Source organism: Pungitius pungitius, chromosome 12 (genome assembly GCF_949316345.1).
Source record: "Pungitius pungitius chromosome 12, fPunPun2.1, whole genome shotgun sequence".
NCBI lineage: Eukaryota > Metazoa > Chordata > Actinopteri > Perciformes > Gasterosteidae > Pungitius > Pungitius pungitius.
In genome coordinates, this window is record NC_084911.1 from 4,255,152 (window position 1) to 4,272,106 (window position 16,955).

General features: G+C 37.3%; 1 protein-coding gene and 3 gene segments (V, D, J or C); all 4 read left to right on the forward strand.

Annotated features, from left to right (window-relative positions):
• Positions 1-304: 304 nt before the first annotated feature.
• LOC134132984 (immunoglobulin gamma-1 heavy chain-like) lies at positions 305-7,390 on the forward strand. Its single transcript, XM_062566199.1, has 5 exons — positions 305-376; positions 461-823; positions 5,938-6,225; positions 6,431-6,748; positions 6,891-7,390. The coding sequence occupies exons 1-5, from the start codon at positions 328-330 to the stop codon at positions 7,229-7,231; spliced, it is 1,359 nt and encodes a 452-aa protein (XP_062422183.1). The 5' UTR covers positions 305-327; the 3' UTR covers positions 7,232-7,390.
• On the forward strand, positions 1,753-2,535 carry LOC119219971 (immunoglobulin heavy variable 3-48-like). The segment is given in 2 exon segments: positions 1,753-1,801; positions 1,896-2,535. Coding segments are annotated over 2 exon segments (366 nt in total).
• Positions 7,391-13,034: 5,644 nt separating the features above from the next.
• On the forward strand, positions 13,035-13,598 carry LOC119220537 (Ig heavy chain V region 914-like). The segment is given in 2 exon segments: positions 13,035-13,098; positions 13,185-13,598. Coding segments are annotated over 2 exon segments (453 nt in total).
• A 959-nt stretch (positions 13,599-14,557) lies between these two features.
• LOC134132946 (Ig heavy chain V region 5A-like) lies at positions 14,558-15,907 on the forward strand. The segment is given in 2 exon segments: positions 14,558-15,304; positions 15,382-15,907. Coding segments are annotated over 2 exon segments (369 nt in total).
• The last annotated feature ends 1,048 nt before the right edge of the window (positions 15,908-16,955 follow it).

Here is a 16,955-nt window from a genome sequence, read left to right on the forward strand (position 1 = left end):
TAATTATCAGCTCAATATAATAAAATTAGAAAAATACATTTGTACTTTTCCTATAGCACAAATATTTTTACATTATGAATAGTTGTCATTAATTTGGAGCTTTTACATCACCCTTCTTTGCTGTTGTGTACTCATTTAATTTCACCTGCTTTCCATTTTGTCTTTTGAAACCTGTTGAGGGAGGTTCATGCAAATTGTTCCTTCCTTAAAATCATGCCGTATGCAGCTCTAATGTCATTGATGACGCAGCAACTGGGCTACTAATATATCTTGAAAACATTCAGAGCAGAACACAGTGGATGAAGTGTTAACAAGTGTTAAAACACAATGGAAAATATGATTTTCTGGAGTTTGTTCTTCATAGTTACTATTAATGGTGAGAACAGTTTCTGCTTTAACATGTGGAGACACTCACTTATCTACCTGTGAGGTGTGCTGATTACAATGTCTTTTCTTACAGGAGTTTGGAGTGAGATCAAACATGAACAGTCTCCCTCCGAGGTGAAAAAACCTGAAGAGAAAGTGAAGATGTCATGTATCATATCAGGTTATGACATGACAGACTACAGCATTAACTGGATACGACAGAGGCCAGGAAACGCTCTGGAGTGGATTGGGTGGATGGACGCAGGCAGCAACTCTCCTACTTTTAGCAGCTCCTTTCAAAGCCGCTTCATCATGACTGAAGATGTGCCCAAGAGCACTCAGTACCTGGAGGTCACGAGCCTGACAGCAGAAGACTCAGCTGTTTACTTCTGTGCTCGAGACACAGTGACTGAAGACAGTGGAGCAGCTGAACAAAAACATCCACAGACAACAAACAGCAACGTTGACTTGAGGAGATTTGGGTTTTCTCACAAACTGCAAAAGTACTTTAATATATTTAATATCTTCATGATGTTGCATCACTCACAGTTATATATAAAGTGTTCTTTCACTTGTAAACAAATTAATTAATTCTAAATGACTAATGACATGAATGATTAATTATATGAAAATAAGTTTCCAAGTGGCTCTCTGGTTGGTAGGATCAGGGTATATTTATGTTTCGAATACTCTGGAGCTACTTTTATCGATACCGTGTTGTAATAATAATAATTTATTATTTTATTTATTTATTTAAATTAAACAAATAAATTCAAAACAGGATAGGAATTCATTCATAACTTAATAAATAATTAAATGAATACACAATATTGTTTGTTTGTTCAGTTTTGTTTCTATTGTTTCAATGCCTCTATATGCTGTTACTACTACATCTAAAATGTCAAGATCAAGAACATTATTCTATTTTTATATATATTTTTTATAAATGATAAAAACACACTACTTTACTGACTCATTTGGCCAGGAGGAAAGTTTACAAAATCATTTTGTTGAAATACAACAAGTGGGTCTTATTCTTAAAGTGTTGACTTAATATTCTAATCCACTAAATAACAGCAAAGCGCTCATGAACTAATTCAATCTTCAAGTGGTTCACCTCGGTGTCTCCGTTAGTGTTGCAAATTATATTTCATTTCTGACCAATAATCCCTGAATGTGTCACACATTTCCTTTAATGTAAGTGAAATTGAAATGTCTGAAAATCTAGAGGAACGACTCCTGACTTTTCTCTTCTTCAGCCAACAATAAAGTGAAAGCCAAGCTGGTTCTAGTTCTCTGCTCCCTGTGAGGAGGAGTCAATGCAAAACTCTGATGTCTTGTACCTACAAGAGGAGGAAAGAGAGCAGAGGACACACACAGTTAAACATGAGGCACTGCAGGACAGGACCGCTGCTTCTAACTATCTGCTGGGCAGGTGAAGCTTTTCACTCATTCTGTCACTTCATAGAGTTGGAAACCAGTTGAAGTTTGTGTGATTCTCTCTGTGCTGATTAATGATTTCTCTGCAGGCGTTTCCAGTCAGACTCTGAGTGAGTCTGAACCAGCGCTGAAGCTCCCAGGAGAATCCCATAAACTGACCTGTACCTATGCAGGAATATCAGATGATGATGCTCATATCAGCTGGATCAGACAAGCTGAAGGAAAAGGACTGGAGTGGATAGCCCACATTTCTGCTCCCAATGGACAAAATAAATATTATTCCACGTCTGTCCTGAATCGTTTCACCATTTCCAGAGACAACGCCGTGGACCAGGTGTCTCTGCAGATGAACAATCTGACGACTGAAGACTCTGCTGTTTATTATTGTGCTCGGATGCCACAGTGATGCAGGAAGCCACACAACTGTACAAACACTTCACCCATTTCACTGTGTCAGTCGCTGATACTAAGGATTTATAAAATACCCCCTAGTGTTGATTGTTGGAACCAGGGGGAGACACTGGAAGGATGGACTAGATAAACTAGAAGTTCATTCAAAGTTAATTTTCATCATATTCAGCAACCGTACTATCTCACTGAAAAGTAATTGAGGTAACAAATATGTTTTCACTCCTTACGTTTTTGTCCTTTCTGCAAGTTGTGTGCAAGTAGAGTGTCAGGAACGGGGAAGGCAGAGGCAGGCGGGAGGACCCAAACACAGACTTGCAAACAAAAAGGTACTTTTAATAATCAAACTCATGCAGAACATCCAGAACACACACAGGCTGCAGGCTGCATACATGCAATGACGCCACCAGGGGCACAAGACACACAGGGCTTGAATACACAGGGGAGGTGCAGGTGATTGGACACAGGTGGAAACAATCATGGACACTGCAGACAATCACAGGGGATGACAGGACAAGGCAGGAAGTGAAGTTAACACTACAAAATAAAACAGGAAGTATACAAAAACCGTGACATAGAGGAGGGTCAGCGCCATTTAATTTGACGTCCAAAACCCACTGAACACTGAAAGCTCATGTCATCTTTGTTCTTGATTAAAAACAAAAACCCTGCTGAATATTTGTCTCCTGTTTACTATGCTAATGTATTTTCAATTTGGTCAATTTTTGGTCAATTTTTCAAGTAATGGTGAATTAAAATGATGCCATAATGTTTTATTAGATTAATGTCTAAATCATGAGTTTAACTGTGATGAAGTTCCAAGTCTCCAGCTGTGTGGGAACTGTCTCCTCTTTGATCCCATCTGTCTCTGTGGACCAAAGCTGTGTGGAGGGAGCAGAAGGTGTGAACTTCTCTGGAAAATACATTTTTTATTCATAAGATACTTTGTAACTGATCTTCTACCACAATTATAAAACAGTCCAAATAAAGCATATCAGCATGAACTGCAGCATGAGGAGCCTCTGCAGACAGCAGCATCATTAAAGTGAAAGTGAAACTATGTGGGGTTGAATCACACGTCTGACACACAGTCAGACACGTCAATTGTGGTTTGTGTTGATCAAATCAAACATTAACGCAGTGGTTAAAACATCCATCACATTCTTTATTGACCCTTCGACTGACAGCAAATTCTTATTTTGGTATCATCTGTTCTGTTAAAACAATAATATTCAATAATAATAAAGCAATAATATTTTGTACATATAGAATTATTGCTTTGATCCTGTGAATTTACCCTCTGAGGGACTAATAAAGGATTCTTATTTCATTTGATATCATATTTTGTTTACTATGTTTGCTTCTCTTTTGATGTGATACTGTAGGTTACATCATATTTGGATAAAGACGTCACTCAGCCATGTGGAAATGATAGTGTGCTTGTGTTAAACAGAAAGGCTTCTGAATGTGTCGTTGTTACAAACCAACAAGCGTTTCTTCAGTTTCCTGGTGATTCTAAACATATCATCTTCCTTTCTGCACCTCTGGGACCACACCGGAAACTTTTTAGAAACTGTCAGAACTACAAACTGCATTCCAGCCTTTTTATGTGTGTACCTTTATTTAAATTGTATCCTTAAACTTTAATTTAAAAAAAAACAGCGATAATTATCACCCTTTCAATACAGATGAGTTTTTATAAGAATCTTACTTTTTAAACTGTTGTTATATTTCTAACTAATGTTTTTAAAGAGAAACTACTGTCATTGTTTGAATATAAAATGACTTATTTAAGTTTTACTGCAACTACCTTAAACCCTGAAGTTGTGAGAGGTAAAAAAGTTAGAAGGAATTTAATTTGAAAAGAAGAAAAGAACAGCTGAACTGTGAGGGTTTGAAAAAGGAAAGAACAATAATACAATAATGATAAAAGTATTTCTTGTCTCACCACATAACAGTAACTTGACAAAAGGATAAAATTAAACATAGCCATTCAAATGTGTTACAAACTATAAAACAACTGCTGTTTTAAATTAAATTCAATTCCTTTCAGTTTTTCTGATTCAAACATGTGTTTACCATTCTGTATGAAAGACACTTAATTTAACAATTAAATATGGATTAAAAAACATATAATTTAGGAATCTTACATCCTTTTCAACCGTTATATTGATTAGAATATGAGTTTGTTTTTAGTCTTACCCACTGCTGACAATACGTTTCCAGTGCAGGAAGCTGTGGGTGAGGTTTTTGTATTAGTGTTTATCACAGTGTGGGTACGGGGTGGGGTGGCACTGAGATATTCATCCATACAAAAACCTAAGAGCAGAAACTTTAAACTCTCCCATTCTCATTGTGATAAACCAACAGGAAAGACTGTTTTTCAACTGGAATGTAAAGTAAGTACTTCTTTTTATCACTTTTAGATGGATATTAGTCATTAAAAGTTAGTTATTAAGTAGATTAAAGTCACAGAGATAAATGTCATCATCCAGTAAATCAACTTTCACAACTGGTTAAGAATCAGAAAAAAAGAACTCTGAAAGATACAATCATGTCAATATTTTGGGCAAGTTTTTTTGTGTATTTCAGCCACTTAATTACATTTTTTAAGGTATTTTTCTGGTACGACAGGTTTTTGTTGAGCCAGTGACAGGAGATGCATCACTGTGATTACTTCGACTACTGGGGACAAGGGACTGAAGTCACAGTATTGTCAGGTAAGTCACATTTAAACATTGTATTTTTACATTGTATTTGTTATTTATTTGATCTTTAGTGTTAGAGAAGTTTAAATTATGGTCTTATTTGGCTTTACATAAATGTAAAAACCATAAAACAGAGCAGGCAGATGTTTTTAACACAGCTGTTCTTAGAGAGCCTTTGAGAAAGTTATTGTTTGGCAATAACTTTTAATGCAGGTGAAGGTTTTAGCTGAAATGTATTTAAATGGATGGTAATTGCGGCTTATAAACATTTGCATGATTTCTTTATAGCTATTGATACATAAATTTACATATAAATATGTATACATACCTAAAAAGAATAACTGGCTTTTTTCCTTAAAAAATAAAACTTAAACGCTAAAATCCATTAATATTAATTGGCATTTGGAATATTTAGAGATAAACTTTTAATTTCTTTTTTTACACTTACAACGACAACCAAAAGTATTTAAAATTTTATACCGTAAGCAGGGCATAATAAATAAATGAATAGGACATCATAGGAATAGCATATAATATATATAAAAATATTTCGAATATTCTATTTCAATGAGCTCTGTATATATATATATTATATTACATATTATTTTTATTTATTATTAAATATTTTGTATATGATTATTTACTAAATGTTATCTTTCAACACCCAACACAATCTTTTCCTTCATGTCAGAATTTGGACTCAAGATAAATGTTTGGGTATTAAATGACTTCTTCCCAAAAAGACCAAATCAGATAAAAGCAAGACATGGCTACACTTTTTTAATTGATTAATTAAGTATTTAAACAGGCAGTAATTCATACAAGTTCTAATGAATAAACCCAGATCCAGTATCTTTACACAATAAAAAAGCTATTTTTTCTTTTAGATGTATTATTTACCTTATTCACCTTACTTATTTAAGTCTTTAGCTTTATTATACAATGATATTTAATATTTTAATGATCCACTTTCAGAAAAGTAACTGATCTGTGTATAATCATTTCACTTTCACAGAAACAACATCACCAACTCTGTTCCCTTTGGTGAAGTGTGAACCTGACGGTGATAAAATCACCCTCGGGTGTCTTGCACACAACTTCTACCCAGAGAGTCTTACTTTCCAGTGGACCGATGCCTGTGGGGACGCTCTGACTCCTGATCACTATCCTTCAACTCTGAACAACAACAAATATACAAGAGTCAGTTTGGTTAAAGTACCAAAGTCTGACTGGAATTCAAGGCACTCTTTTCAATGTTCTGTGACGCACGAAGGAGGCCCAAGAGGTTTGACACTGGGAAAAAGTATGTAAAGTTTTTTTTACTATCATGGCTCCCTTTCTGCATGTCGAAGAATACAAATGTGTTATTTTTAGAAAAAGTTCTTCATTAATTACTGTTTCTCATGTTTAACCCAATCTGACCAATTTTACATTCATATTTTAAATGAATTATTACAGACTGATCTGTAGACTGATGGATATTTCTGCTCTTTCCTCCACACGATTAGAGGCCTCTTGTTCTATGACAAGAAATATCACAATGACACTGAAACCAACAAGTCTCCAAGACATTTTCATCAACAACCAGGCAAAGTTTGAGTGCAGGATTAAAGGACCGGACAAGAAAACCATTAATCTGATGAAATTCACTTGGCAAATTGATGGAAATGATGAGACGGAGAACATCATTGAAACAACAGACTCCACAGGCAGCAAAATCAGCACTTTGACTCGAAACCACACTGAATGGACGACAATGAACAAAGTGACCTGTTCTGCTACGGACCAAAAAACACACGTTTCTAAAGATCTGATCTACCAACGAGGTATGTTACTAAGTGATAGAGAATGATTAGTAATCTGTAAGTCTGGGGAGAAAGACAGTTTATACACACAAAATATGATCTAAGTTTAGCAAACGCAAAGCTTGAATCTGAACCTGTTCACTAAGGAGAGTTTCTCTTTCAGATGATGCCCCAAAAGTAACAATCCACATCCTCCCATTCGAAGACGTTGAAAATGCTTCTGAGGTCACTATGTTGTGTCTGGTCTCTAGCAAGAAACAGCAGGATGTCTACATCGCCTGGTTAGAAAAAAAAGGAAATAAAACCGAAGTCTATAGCGATGGCATCGACTTCCCCCCTATGAAGACCAAACACGGCTTCTCAGCTACGAGTCTTTACACCACCTCCTTGGATAAGTGGAACAAATACGTCCAGTTCTCCTGCAACGTGTGGTCACCTGGTGGTGAAAAGATCAGAGTGGTGTCTCAGTCCGTTATTAGATCAAATGAATGTAAGGATGTGTAGATTGAGCCTTAAATGTGTCATCTTGTGCTAATGTGCTGTCATGTCTGTGTCCTCTCTGTCATGGAACCCGTCTTTGTGATTGTAAAAGTAACAGCCAGTTTGTCAATTCACTTTGGTTTGTCATCGTATGGTGTTTGAATCTGTCTTTGTCACATCGTCCAAGAGCTTGATAAATGTGTTGACTGTTTCAAATAAATGTTGCATGGAAACAACGTTGTTATATGTTCATGCATGACTTCAATATTCTGAAACACATGTTGTACGAGGAGTTTTTAGCTGATACCTCGTATACTTCCCTCTTCCACTGTTCACATAGATCAACGTAACACATGTTGAGAGTGAACAATGCTTGATTTAAGTTTATGAGCACTATTCAAGTAAGGAATGGGCATCTGTGTGTTACCTTTGTTCACACACACACAGACACACACATCTAACCCACCCATACCCTCCTCTTCTTAAATTCTATTCCAGCTTTAAAACTGCGTGTCGCTATGAGCTGCACAGATGATGCCATTGATGAAGATGAGTACAGCAGCCTGTGGTCCACCACCTCCTCCTTCATATTCCTCTTCATATCCTCTCTCATTTACAGCATGGTGTTCAGCCTGGTCAAGGTAAACATGCAGACTTTCTCTGTGTTTCAGCTGCACTGAGAACTTAAGAAAGTATAAGAGACGATACAGGATTCATAGATTCACTGAATGTGGCCAATGTTTTACTGTGAAAGTTATTAGAATGATCCCAAAAAATGATGGCATCAATAAGTCTTAATAAAATGTGACTAAAGAGACAAAAATGAATACACATTACTTATGTAATTGCTTATCAGCAATATCTGATCTGCTAATGGACATCAAATGATTCTGTCTGAGGGGTGAATTGATCCATCTGGTAACAACAAACCTGTGACTTTAAGGGTCGTGGTGTAGAATTGCATCACTTTCAGTGAACAGAACGTATTTTTCCATGTGGAATCAGCACATGTGGCTGATCCACATCCAGCAGCAGCAGCAGAGTGAAGAACCTCTTCAGGCTCAGACAACGTGCTGCTTTGTGTGTTTTAAATGCTGCAACACACGACACAGACGGCATGTTGAAGTACGGTTATTCTAATGGTTACAGAACAGACTGGACCTGCAGAAAGGTTCATGGCCAAAGCTATTCTGTTGTGAAGAAAAAGAGATCAGCTGTCAATTCTCCATCTGTGTAAATATCTGGATTAAAGTAACGATCAATCTTCATCACTGTTTCATAATATGTAACAATCAATATCATAAATATTTCTTTTGTTTGTTTTTCAGATGAAGAGGCCATGAGATGAGATTGATGCATAGCATGGACTGCACTTCTACATTTATAAGTATTATAAAACATGTAAATGAGTGCTAGATTAAATGATGGTCAAATAAAAGATAGAATTGTAATTGTTAGTCATTTAGATGAATAGATTCCCCTGCATTGACTTCTGTTCTTGCATTATGAATAAACATGTTGTACAATAATTTTCTTGCAGACTTAAATATTGTTTTAAGTTTTATACATTGCCTCATGAATGTAAAATTGCACTAGTTATTTTGTACGATGTTTGTAACTGATACAATTTTAAGTTTCCTTGTTTGTCATTATGTTGAACAATTTGCTTTCATTTAATTCAACAGATATAAAATTTAATATAATATGGACAGACACATACTAACATACAAGAGAACTTCAACAGTTAACAAGTTAAACTGTGAGTTTCCATCAGTTTCCTGTCATTTCTAAACATATCATCTTTAGAGAGTCCCCCCCCCCTCATTGTCCACCTCAGGGACCCCACACCTGTTGTAGTGAAACTACAGAGCTACAAATAAACTTCCTCAAAACTAGAGACCCATCTTCCTGTGCATGTATTTGCATATCAGCGTACAACAAGGCAACATGTGGCTTACATGCAAACTGCAGACACAAAGATCTGTGAAACACCATGAAGTCACATGACAAACGGCAAGATATTAAATAAATCATTTTATGAACAATGTGAAAGTGCATCCATCACATGCAGGGTTTGACTAGTAGAACCATTACCAGTATGTTTGTGTATGATGTTGTTTGTTTGCCTGCTGCAGTTCATGTTTGGTACAGAGATGGAACAGTTTCATCGTGTTCTTCTTGCTCTCTGGACCATCAGGGCAGCACAAGGAGGTGGAAGCTGGAGATCTGCTGGGATCACTGTTTCCTTGAAACTTTTTATTAATTTTGCAATAAAAGTGTATCTCATTACCACTGCTTGACTGACTGAGATATTGTAAGAACGTGAAGAGTCCATCTTCAAATTGTATGACAGTTAAAATATTACTTGGTAAGTTGCACCAGAATGAAGATACAGCAGAACAATTCATGCAAAAACACTGATGCATGTAACGGTGGCAATAAAATGTTTTGCATTTAGGCACATTAATTGTATCATTTTCGTTCATGAAACATGTGTACTATAAATATATATATGAATAAATGTACACCTGTTTTAAAAGATTCATATATTTTAGTGTATTAACTTTTCTGGAGTTGTAAACATTCATTAATAACAACATGAAGTATGCACACTTACTTCAAACATAGTGTACATGTGGAATAAGTTTCTCACAGCTTGAACTACATGGGAACGATAGATGACCAACTTCTTGTGAGCTGTGTGTTCATTCTTCGTAGTGATTTGTCAGTTCATGACTCAGCATGTGCACATCTGTCCCTACTCTCAGTGCTTGAGTGAAAGCTACCAATTGTCATGAAACGTTTCAGACCCCCAGCTGGTGGATGTGCTGGAGGAACATTATTTAACGCCAGCTCATAGTTTGAGAACAAGTCTTTCTTGAACTTTACAGATTGCACATATATGTTAACCACCCATTTCATACATGGTGGAATGAGTTAATGTCTCTTAGCAGCTCCCCTGCCACTGGAACAAAGTCCAGTAAAGTAACACATGTTCAATACTATTATTAATTTAATTCAGCTCACATATATAAATGACATCAGACTACTGAAAACATTTGAATGTATTTTTATAAATATGAATCAAAATGTCATTAAATGCTGACATATTCCTTAAACGCCAATGAAATGACCATATATATTGTATATCTACAGAGGATATCGTTGGATGCTGTATTGCAATAAGTGCAAAAAGAATATTTGAAACATGTAAACATTTTTTCCATTAAAAGACGTTACCACAAACTACATATACGTACATACAGCAGGTCATAAATCAGCATCGTTGTATTACTCATCTTGACCACTAGAGGGAGACAAAGCTCCACATACAGAGGTGCAGATTTGCAACATTGATCAGGAATCAGGAACATTTATTGCCAAAATATGTTACAGTGATTACAGTGATACAATGGACCACAAAACAAATTAAATGAAGTATTCTATTTACAACTCAACTCCACAGTATGAAATAAAATAGAAAGCTCTAAAATAGGTATAAAGGATAAAAAGCAGATTAAATTCAGATAAATAGCAAAAGCAGATGAATAGTTTAAAAATAACAAGTCATTGCACTAGCGAACAGATAATCATACTCTACACAACTGTGTTGTGAGTGTAAGTGAAAGTGACAAGTGTACGTACATGTGGAGTGTGAAGGGAGTCACCGGTGGAAAAAAGGACTTCAGTGGGGGACCAGGACTCTGTTCATGAACCCGACTGCAGACGGGAAGAAACTGTGACTTTGTGTCTTAATCTGAACATATTGAGAGGTCTAAACTGGACTCACTAGATGTTATGAGACAGAGGTGCATTCAGTTGAAAGCACTAACAGTTTGTACAGCTTCTCTTTCCCATAAATACAAACACACAGGGTCACTGTAAATGTCACATGTCTACTTTGTGGGTTAACATTAAAACTGTATTAAAGGTAAGTTTTGAGTAATTTATTTAATCCTCAAAGGTCCTGGATGATGGGGATAGAGGTTGGCCTCAGAGGGGTGATCTTGAAGGGAATCTTTTTGAAGGTAGACAGAGGATCGGGTCATTAAAGGTAGTACAGGTGATGTTAAGACAGCATTCAAGATGTTGATCAATTGCAAACTTCATACATGTGCATCTGCAACAAGTCAGATAACTATTAAAAGTGCTCAATTAGAGGAACATACAGTGAGCATTCCATCCATCCACATATCCCTTCATTAAACTGGATTTTTCTTTCAGGTTGTGAAGGGACCGAGCAATTACCAGGTGTAAAATAATACATCTTCTTTCATGTGTCACCACGTGTTTGACACTATTCCAGACTTTGGTCTGCTGTGACAGAACAGTTCATCCCTCTGTTGAATCAAAAAGGAGGAGTCAATGCAAAACTCAGATGTCTTTCTCCTCTACTTATGTGGCTGCAGAGAGGAGGACAGAGGACAGTGGACACACAGTTAACCATGAAGGACTTTAGGACAGGACTGCTGCTTTTAACTGTCTTCTGCTCAGGTGAAGAATTTCTCTGATCTTGATTCCACACGTTTCCACTTGCTGTTAACGTATCACATGACATGCAGATCTTCTTCTCTCGACAGGTGTTGATGGTCAGACTCTGACACAATCCGAAGCAGTGATTAAAAGGCCTGATGAGTCACACAAGTTGACTTTTACAACATCTGGATTCACATTCAGCAGCTACTGGATGAACTGGATCAGACAGGCTCCTGGAAAAGGACTGGAGTGGATCGCTTTCATTCACACACAAAGTTCTCATATCTATTACTCCCCATCAGTTAAGGGTAGATTCACCATCTCCAGAGATGACTCCAGCAGTAAACTGTATCTACAGATGAACAGTCTGAAGACTGAGGACACAGCTGTGTATTACTGTGCTAAAGAGACACAGTAACACAAACCATCAGTACAACTGTACAAAAACCTCTCAGTGCCTGAACACTTGTTACACAAAGCCACCAGAGGAGGAGTCCTCAGACCACTAATGATTCAACACCAGCTCACTGTTACAGCAGTTTAAAAGCTTACAGAAAAGGTTACAAGCACTAATATGACATGAAATAAATTATTTCCCTCATCAATTGTAAATTATAACTTGCACAAACGATTTTAGGACACACAGGATTTTATTCGCTCCTCAAACTAAGCTTACAAGAAGACTTTTGTACATCTGGAAATGAAGTGCTGGATAAACAATGAATAAACTATATTTATTAACAGTAGCAACATTCCATTGTTCGTAAGATAAATTGAACAAAAGCTTTTGACAAGTAAAACATTTGTTCAAATGTAACAAGTGATTCCAAGTTACATTTCTTTTATCTTCCTCTCGACCAAACTGATCCTCAAATTTCTGGCTTTATTCTTTTTTCCACGGCTCCATTTGCAAAACAAAGTGTCAAAAGCACCTCAGCTGTAATGTTTGTTATAGTTTGGTATTTCTAACTCATTGTTTTGTTGTATATTGCAATCTATTCTCTATCTATAATTAATTTTTCATTTTTGTGGAACTGTGGAGTTCTGAACCTCTGATGAAGGAACTAAACTGTTACCTTCGCCCCTTCTGAGACGAGACGTTATAAAGAGTCAAGTGGCTCTCATGAACATATTGGTTCACAGCTCCTTTCATCTCAGGGGGGGGGGGGGGGGGGGGGTAAACAAATTAAAAAGCCAGGATACAGCTAGATGATTATTAAAAGAGAAAAGAAACATGGTTAGTCAGGAGAAACAGAGGACACTGTTGAATCAAAGAGGAGGAGTCAATGCAAAACTCAGATGTCTTTCTCCTCTACTTATGTGGCTGCAGAGAGGAGGACAGAGGACAGTGGACACACAGTTAACCATGAAGGACTTTAGGACAGGACTGCTGCTTTTAACTGTCTTCTGCTCAGGTGAAGAATTTCTCTGATCTTGATTCCACACGTTTCCACTTGCTGTTAACGTATCACATGACATGCAGATCTTCTTCTCTCGACAGGTGTTGATGGTCAGACTCTGACACAATCCGAAGCAGTGATTAAAAGGCCTGAAGAATCACACAAGTTGACTTGTACAACATCTGGATTCACATTCAGCAACTACGGGATGAACTGGATCAGACAGGCTCCTGGAAAAGGACTGGAGTGGATCGCTGCCATCACCACATCTAGTTCTAGTATCTATTACTCTCCATCAGTTAAGGGTAGATTCACCATCTCCAGAGATGACCCCAGCAGTAAACTGTATCTACAGATGAACAGTCTGAAGACTGAGGACACGGCTGTGTATTACTGTGCTAGAGACACAGTGAGAGACAATGATGAGAGAGCTGTTCAAAAACTACTTCCTCTATTCACCTCGTCCACTGAGAACATTCAGACGTCTCTGTGTCACTGGTCCTGAACCACAGATATAATGAAAGTGGTTATTATTTTAAAATATCAGGTTGTATTTAAAGGACACACATTCTAAATATAACATTATATATGTATATATCTGTGTATATATAAATATATATTTAACGTACAAAATATTTTGTTAATTGTCACAACTGAACTATGGCCCTGAACCCAAATGAACGACTCCTGAGACGAGGTTCAAAATCAACGTTTATTTACAAAAGGCAACAAATGAAAATCCCTCTCAGCAGAGGAACAAACCCTAAACTACATCTAAGAACCAAAAGGATTTAGAAAATAAACACTAGGCTGAAAAAGGAGCCAACAGAAAGCAACCTGAACAAGGTACAAAGAACAAAGCAACACTTGTCAAAGGACATTGGTCCACACGGGTTCTCTGTAACGTGGGACAAGACCAACTGGCCCAGGACAAAGGGAGACGCACACAATACACACACAGGGTAAGGACACAGGTGGAAACAATCAGGGGCAGACAATCGGACCGGCACACAGGGGGAAGGAGCAAGTTGCCTGAAACGAGAGGAAGGTTAAATTTAAAAATAAAACAGGAAGTCACAAGACAACGCAGACACGAGACAACCTGACTGGCACCGCTTCTTGGACATGACATGCCAGCAGATGTGTTTCTTCTTACCACTGCCATCGGTTATTTTTGCATGTCTCAGGTTTCACTTCCTAAATAGCTCGTTTCTTCACAAGGCTCCATGTTTCTCTGCATGTCTGTGGCTTCAAATGACTGATATTTAAATACCAAAACCTTAAAGTCTCAAAAACAGCTGCAGAAAATGAAATTCAAATATTCATTTAGATGAAGTCAGATTATCTCCCTCTCACTTCATTTGTGTAAACTCCAGAACGATAACAATCCAAATCTTTTTAAATCTTTTTAAATTGTATTATTGGAACATCCCATAAGACTCAATGCATGCGAGTGCATACAGAACATTAATTGTTTGCAATGAAGTTATTTTATTAGAAAGAAAATGTAGCTACATCTCTCTAACCTTTGATTGGATTTGTTGCAGTTGTCATTTTGTCTCTAACCCCTCCTGTCTTTTCTGTTTATGTCCTCGTGTTCCTCCTGATTTCTTATTCACACCTACGTTCACCTGCCCACTACCTCACCTCGTCTCCCAGGTTTCTCTCTGCTCTTGAGTCACTCCGCTGCCCCAGAACCGTTACAATCATGATGTTTATGTGCCCTGGCTAACACAAAATAATTTATAACGATTAAATAATCTGGACTCAGTACTTTAGAGTCAATCATGAATGGTGAAAGGCACCCGCACAAAAACAGTTGATTTCATATGAAAATTTTGTTTAATAATCAGAAAACATGCCAAACAAGCAACAAATTTTCTTTGTTAGCAATTATGAATTAATTGAGTTTCTTATTGATAGCAAAAGTTGACATGTGTTTAAGTTCTATAAATGCAGCTAAGTGTGTTTTCTTTGTGCTCAGAGGTGAGTTCAAAGCACGTTTTCACTGTGCAGATATAATGAACAGATTGGAGAGACTGTCCAACTGGCTCCAGTTAGACCAACGTGGAAGTTTCATATGTGTGATCCCATGCAAACTCAGGGACCTTCCTTGTTGCTCAGCTATAAAAACATCACATCAGTCTGTTGAGTTCACAGCTCGTCAGGTTCAACATCACCATGTTCTCAATAGCTCTGCTGCTGCTGTTGGCAGCTGGATGTAAGTTCCTCTTGATTCATCAAAGTCATTCCTTCTACTTGTATAACTTGATCTTAAAGAAAAATCTTTTTTAACAGGTGTGAAGTGTGAGCAGTTGACGCAGCCGGCCTCTGTGACTGTGCAGCCCGGTCAACGTCTGACCATCACCTGTCAGGTGTCTTATGCTCTTAGCAGCTACCGGACAGCATGGATCAGACAACCTGCAGGGAAAGGACTGGAATGGATTGGAATGAAATATACTGGAGATTCAGACTACAAAGATTCACTGAAGAGCAAGTTTAGTATCGACTTGGATGCTTCCACTAAAACAGTGACTCTAAACGAACAGAATGTGCAGCCTGAAGACACGGCTGTGTATTACTGTGCAAGACTGGCCCACAGTAACACAAACCATCAGTACAACTGAACAAAAACCTCTCAGTGCCTGAACACTTGTTACACAAAGCCACCAGAGGAGGAGTCCTCAGACCACCAATGATTCAACACCAGCTCACTGTTACAGCAGTTTAAATAACTACATGTTACAATTACTAAAATTCTATTCTATGTATTTCCTGAATAAAAAGTTAATGACACGTTTATTACTTCAATGGTGTGCCCTGAATTTTACGAGCAATAAAAATAATTGATTGGGGTTTTCTTCAGATCTTGAGTTAGAAGCTTAGAACCAAACTTTTTCAGACCTGGACTTTAAAAAGGACTCAGATGCAGAAGGACAGACGTGTTAAGACGTCTTTTTTAGGATCTCTCACACTGAGTGACAAAACACCTGTGAAAATTCTATATAATCTCTAAAATGTATTAACAAAATCAGAAAGAAATTATTTATAAACAGAAAATCACTCTTCACAGAGGAGTATCTTTAAACATGAACTTTAAACTCAAAATCACTACCTTAGGAGGAAAAACAAAAAATGCAATGAACAACTCAAGACTAATCTTAAAAAAACTTAGACAAAAATTTACTTTGAAAGGAGTCTATCAAAATAACTATGTAAACTCTAGATTAATTTATGAAAACTTAACAGAAAATCACTCGTAAGGAGGTGGAAAGAATCGGATAAATGATCGAAGAAGAAGCAAAACAAGGGTTACTGAGGCTGTGGTGGCAGGGTTGGGAGAAAGGTCAAAACACTCAGGCTCAAGATGATTGAACACATGATGATGCAATAAGACAAACATTTACTCCCTGGGCTCTTGCAGGGAAACATTTTCCTCGTCATTGCATTTTAACCCTCTCTGTTGTAAAGCACCTCACGGAGAAAACTTCACTGTCTAGTGTAGGAGTCAATTAAAGTGAAAACTTTGCTTTTAAAAGCAAAATAACATTGGCTTCATCATTTCTAGATTATCTTGTGTTACATTAGACAGAATCCTCTGAGAGTAAAACCTATTCAAATGTAATAAAGGGACTAACAGTAAAACAAGGACAGAGGACACTGTTGAATCAAAGAGGAGGAGTCAATGCAAAACTCAGATGTCTTTCTCCTCTACTTATGTGGCTGCAGAGAGGAGGACAGAGGACAGTGGACACACAGTTAACCATGAAGGACTTTAGGACAGGACTGCTGCTTTTAACTGTCTTCTGCTCAGGTGAAGAATTTCTCTGATCTTGATTCCACACGTTTCCACTTGCTGTTAACGTATCACA